This window comes from Lontra canadensis, unplaced genomic scaffold (assembly GCF_010015895.1).
Source record: "Lontra canadensis isolate GAN:19392208 unplaced genomic scaffold, GSC_riverotter_1.0 scaffold225, whole genome shotgun sequence".
NCBI classification, from domain to species: domain Eukaryota; kingdom Metazoa; phylum Chordata; class Mammalia; order Carnivora; family Mustelidae; genus Lontra; species Lontra canadensis.
This window is the reverse complement of record NW_022631219.1, coordinates 618,740-624,739: the sequence shown is the minus strand read 5'-3', so window position 1 is coordinate 624,739 and position 6,000 is coordinate 618,740. Positions and strand designations below refer to the sequence as shown.

The 6,000-nt window shown below is 51.4% G+C and overlaps 1 protein-coding gene across 1 annotated transcript in view; it reads left to right on the top strand.

Annotated features, from left to right (window-relative positions):
* Positions 1-1,308: 1,308 nt before the first annotated feature.
* Positions 1,309-6,000, top strand: part of NXN (nucleoredoxin) — a 148,580-nt gene continuing 143,888 nt past the window's right edge. The window contains exon 1 of the mRNA XM_032849371.1: positions 1,309-1,780. Within this exon, the coding sequence (XP_032705262.1) occupies positions 1,403-1,780 (378 nt within the window). The 5' untranslated portion in view covers positions 1,309-1,402. The remainder of the gene's footprint in view (positions 1,781-6,000) is intronic.

Here is a 6,000-nt window from a genome sequence, read left to right as displayed (position 1 = left end):
AGGCATGAAGATTTATGTTTGTGCCCAAATCTCGGAATTACATTGAAGTTTAAATGAACTCTTGTAAAGCGTGCCACAATTTGTGTCTGTGTTTGTGTGTGTGTGGAAAGCCGCTATAAAATAACAGAAATACCATGCTTGCCAGTATCTCTAAACATACTGGGCTCTGGCAGATCTCGGTTTTTTTCACTCTCTCCATTAGATGGCGGTAGGTGCTCAAGAAATAACTTCCAAAGGCCTGCAGGAGGGCGGTGAGAGGAGCGTTTTTTTCCTTTCACTAGGTTGTTGGTAGCTGAGCACACACACTAAAGGTCTTCTCTCGCGGGTTGGCAGGGTGTGCATTTTATCTTTTTGTGTGCGTGTGAGGCGGGAAGGCTTGCCACAGGCCACCTGTTTAAGCTAAGCACAGGGTAGCATCTTGCCAGCTGGCAAAAAAAAAAAAAAAAAATCCTAGAATTTTTCTTAACTATCATCAGACTTGATAAAAGCTATGGAACCGATTCAGGAGTGCAATCAGCATTGATTGAAAGACGCTGTGGCATCTGTTGCCTACACTGGTGGAGATTGAACGGAGCCACTCGCTGGAGGGGAATGGCTCCTGCGACCTGTGGACTGAACCCCCACATGGAGACCTCTGACCCACGTGCAAGTATCGTGGACTCTCTCACGTATCCCTAGCCCCAGATCAGAAGCTACCTGAGAAATGTAAGAGGTGGCGTCCTCCGCTTCTCCTATAGTAGACAAAAACATACAAGAAACATACAGTAGAGAAAGTAGGACAAGCGAGACCCAGCCTGAGTAAGTAATTGTGTACGAAGATTCTAAGTCCTGTAAGCATGCAAGAGGCCAGGGGGGTACGAAATGGTCAATGAGGCTTTGGGGAGAGAGAGAAGAGCACAAGCGAGCGAGCACTCGGGTAGGGGGACTGGGAATGTTTGGGGAGGTCCGGAGAGAATCTAGAGTTCGGAAGGTTGGAGGCCAAGTCCAGCTCCGCGAGGACTACAGCTTCAGAGAGGCCGGCTCGGCGGACCCCGCTCCTCTCTGCACTTAGCTGGAAGAAAGCCCTCAGAGTGGGGCGTTTCCGGCCAGCTTTCTCGCCCGGGCGCTTTCCCGGGCCGTTCCGCCGCGTGGTGGAAGCCCCTGCCCCGCTGGCCAGCTGCCGCAGATCCCGGCCCAGCGCGTGGCCCGAGACTGCCACGGAGGGGGCGTGGCGAGGGCGGCCCGGAGGGGGCGGGGCGTGGGCGGGCCCGAGCGGGCGGGGCTCTCTCCTGCCCCGCGCCAGCCGCCGCCGCCACCGTCGTTGCCGCCGCCACCGCCGCCGCCTCCGCCCGCCTCGCGGACCCAGCGAGCGGGGTCGCCGCCGCCTGCCCGCCCGCGTGCCCCGGGGCTGCGGTGGGCCAGGATGTCGGGCTTCCTGGAGGAGCTGCTCGGCGAGAAGCTGGTGACGGGCGGCGGCGAGGAGGTGGACGTGCATTCGCTGGGCGCCCGCGGCATCTCGCTGCTCGGGCTCTACTTCGGCTGCAGCCTGAGCGCCCCCTGCGCGCAGCTCAGCGGCAGCCTGGCCGCCTTCTACGGCCGCCTGCGGGGGGACGCGGCGGCCGGGCCGGGGGCCGGGGCCGGGCCGGGGCCGGGGCCGGGGGCCGGGGCGGCCGCGGAGCCTGAGCCGCGGCGCCGCCTGGAGATCGTCTTCGTGTCCTCAGACCAGGACCAGCGGCAGTGGCAGGACTTCGTGCGGGACATGCCGTGGCTGGCGCTGCCCTACAAGGAGAAGCACAGAAAGGTGAGCGGCGCGGGCCTCGTCGGCGCCCCCGGCCTGGGGGAGCAGGGTCCTCGACGGCCTCGCCCGCGCCCCTCGCAGCCCCTCAGCCGGGCTCCTGCACGCGCTTCCCTTCGTGTCCCTCAGTGTCCCCTTCCTCTGTGTATGCCCGCCCCTGTCGGAGGACCCCGCCGTCCTGGGGCTCCCGCGGCAACTCCTCCGTGCGGGCGCCAGACCGCGCCCGTGGGGTAAGTTTGACACCCTCCGGCCCCGGACCCCGGCTCGCGTCCCGAGGAGTGGCGATCCAGGTCCCCACGCGCTGGGAGCCTCGTAGAAGGGGCGGCCGCGCTGAGGGTCCTGACCCCGTGACCCCGCGCTCCCCGCCGGAGGCGCGGGGAGGGGCTGCTTCCTTCCCTTAGCCGCCAGGCTCCCGGCGGATACCTGTAGTGGGTGGGGGAGCCGCTCACCCCCTACCCATAATGCCCAGACCAGGAAGTTTCCTCTCCCCGCAAGAAATCTGCCTCTCCGGGGACCCCGCCCCTCCCCCACCCCGTGACCCGGGACTCCGAGGCCAGGCCGCCCTGCGTCCCGGAGGGGCAGCCGCTGACCGTGGCTTTGGGAGAGAGGGGCGCTCACTCCTCTCCCCTTCTCTTCCCTCCGCACCCGCGGGCTCGACTGGTGGCCACCGGGGAGCTTTTCATTGTCTGCCTGTCTGGCGGTGGCTCCCCAGTTGCCTCCCAGGCACCGGAACAGACCCATCCGTGCGGCCCCTAGTTGCTGGGCCGGGGTTGTCTCGGCGGCACACTTCGAATTAAACGCTGAACAGAGGTGCAGATGAAGTGGAGAAACGAGGATTGGGGGAAATTTACACTTCGCTGTCAACTTTTCATTCCTGCTGAAATTAGTTTGGGTTTCCGAGTGTGTCAGTTGGGTGAAGGTGTCTATTTTAAGAAAATGAATTTCGTTGTGAATCGAAACAGGGCAAGTTTTGGAGCGCTCTTGCCTAATTGGTGTACCAGACGCAACGTGTGAATCTAGCTCCGTCCCTTTCAGAGGGGAATCTTAGTTTATGGATTGGACAGGAGAAAGGCCGTTCGGGGGGCTTTTAGATGCCTCTAGGGAGGATGGTAACGGCATGCCGTGTGTTTCTTTTATGAGTACAGAGTCTTGTTGAGAAGCATGATTTAGATTTAGTAAGAGCGAAAGGCTTATACTGTGACCCCAAATGTCTCCAGTAAATCATCGATCCCCAGGCAGTGTAAGGTACAGACTTGGGATTTAAAGTAGGAAATAAAGTTTAACAAATACAGTTTGTAAATTTAACATTGGAAAAACATGGGCTCACTAACCACACAGAGGCAAAACTTGGCATTTTAACCACTTTTTAGGTGATTTTGCTCCTATTTATGTACTTGATAGTGCATGAATGTGAACGGCCAGTCCTTTATTTGCTTAAGATGGATGGGAATTCTTTGTTTTCCTTGGTGGCTGTTTTGATGATCTGTTGAGGGAGGAATAATGTTCAGAAAGTGATTTACCAAAAAATATTTTCATTGTTACTGCGAATTTCTGTAGTATACCAGTGTGTATAAAATGTCCTTATTGGGCAATACAAATGATTTCTAGTTTTTGCAAACACATAATAATGGTAAATGTTACAGACCTAAGGCCTATTGTGTTTTTCACAGTGGATGAAGGAAATTTGCTGGATGGTAAAAACATGAAGCAAATTGAGAGGTTTTGCAAACGCTTTAAGCTTTTTCTTGGAAAAGGAGACTATTTCATATGATCTGTGCCATGCCTGGTTCTCTCTGCCCTGGCTAGTCCTTTTGCACACACACAAAAAGTGGGTCTCTGTCCCTAGTCTGGACCTGCTCATTCCACCGGGGTGAGAGTCTGGACCACACAGGGCAGACCCTCATTTGAAAACACAGTTCAGAATGCTGAGCATGGCCAAACCGTGGTGCCGAGCATGTAAAAAATTCATTTTTTCCTCAGTTTTTGTGTCTCGTATCCACTGGTTCACTTTGTTCTGCTAAAGAAGTCCAGTTTTTAAGGCTGTAGTTTCTGCTTCTGGATGTTCGCAATTGGGCAGCTTGAGATCTGATCCCAGATATATTCTTTGTGATACACCAGGTAAAAAGACTTCAGCTGTGTTTCTTATGGAAAACATACTTTTAGAAACTACAAAAGCAATGTACTCACTTTGACAGAAAGTATATTCTCCCTGGAAATCAAAGAGAATAAACAATTCCCCTCTTTTTTTTTAAATTTCGAGTTTTTGTCTCTTCTGTCTGAAATCGAGATGCTTAGAAGTAAGTCTGTGAGCTTGTGATGGCAACTTCATGATAAGAACAGTGAAGAAGGCCAGCATATCCCCAGTTCAGTTCAGGGTGCTGAGTGGGTGAACACTTGCTTACCTTCTTGCTGGTGGACCCTGACCATGTTGTCTCACCAACTCTAAAAATAGTTTCAAAGGATAGAATTTGTTTTACACAGAGGGGCAACTAGAGTTCCAGATTACTAATTTTAAAAAGTTCTCATTAATATTTGTTCTTTACAATCTTTCATATACTGCTTCCCATTGGGATGACAAAGGGTATGGTTCTAGTTAGTTATTGGCTGGCATTACTCTAAAGAAAATTGAAAAATTATGGTGGGGAAAGAAAATGCTGTGTGGTACTTTTTTCTTTTTTTTATTAATTTCCCCTTTATGTAGTAAGAAAGTCTGGGGATGACCATATACGTTATGCTTGCATTTTGCCTGGCTCTGCTCACCTCGATTCGAGCTGTGAGAAAACAGCAAGTAAAAGGACTCCAGCATTTAAGGGGAAAAAAAAAATTTTTTTCCCAGTGAAAGGTTGTCCTGTTTCTACTTGCTTTTGTGGTAGGTGCAAAAGTAATTGAAAGCTTCATTTTTTTTTTTTTTTTTTTTTGGCTTCCAAGCACACACACATAAATAGCTGTGTAGAAATTGTAATTAGATGATAATAGAACTTTGAGTGCCTTTTATAAGAGCAGTTTTGTCAGGAAACATATAATCTTGAAGTTAAGGTAGTTAGACTTGTTTTAATAAGTAGGTTTGCTTTTTGTTTTGTTGGTAGACATTTTTCAGATTTCTGTAGAGAGAGAATGGGATGAGTAGTTGGAAAGTTCAGGGATTTGCTCTATTCCTTCAGATGAGGATAAGTTGCTTGGTTGTCAGACTAGGAGAGTCGATCCCCAGGATCTATTTCAGCGTCATAGAGGGGAACAAGGGTTTTGGTTTTAAAGCCACTGGAGTCCGTTCTGCCTGGGCGGGATGTCTGATGGACTACATTTAGTCAGTGTGGGTGTACTGACACGAAACGATACAGGACCACAGGTCTTGGATCAAACAGGTTTGCTGGGGTCTGGCTTGGCCTCAACTTCCTGCCAGACAGAAAGGAAAAGATAAAGTTGGGGGCAGGAGACCAGCACCCAGAAGGTATCCCTGGTCTACCTGCTCCAGTCAGCGGAAGTGGAATCTTCCTGTTTCCCTGTGTAGGTTGCTTGCCCTGGGTGGTTGTATTGGGTCAGACTCAAGTCAGAGGCTTGAACTAGAATTCACCAAAATCCCTTTGGCTCTTTGGAAAGGGGCAAGCTTGGTACCAACCCAAAGAGTCCTAGAGCTCCATCGCTTCCAGCTCATCCTCCCTCAAATCCAGATTCCCCAGCCTCTAAGAGAATGACCTCTGTGATCAGGACAGACCACTTGGAAGGCGCTGAAAGATGGCAGAAAAGCACAGCTTTGGAAATCGGGGTTTTCTGCCTTCTGGGAAAGGAGCCTAGACCAGGCAGCATAGGCTCCCTCCGTTCGTTGTGTTTCCAGGACTTGGATCTGTCTAATAAAAGACCATGGTTCACTTAAAGTAATAAGAGCAATTTTCCTCGAGAGGCTTTTTCCTTGTTCCATCATTTGTCATGTATTTTTTTAAACCTTTACTTTTTCTTCTCCGCATCATGGAGACGTCTAGTGTCGCAGTAGTGGTTAAAAATAGACACTCTTGTCCATCCGCCTGAGCTCAGATCCTGGCTGTGTCATTTGTTAGCTGTGGGACCTTGTGCGAATTGCCCTGCTTGTCTGTGCCACAGGTCTCCTACCGGGAAAGTGGAGATGGTAATAGCAACTGCGTGTAGTATGTGCTCAGTAAGTGCTTGCTGTTGTTCCTAAGTTGTCGTGAAATTGAGGAATTCTTTCAGAGCTTGAGCCTCTGGAATGTATC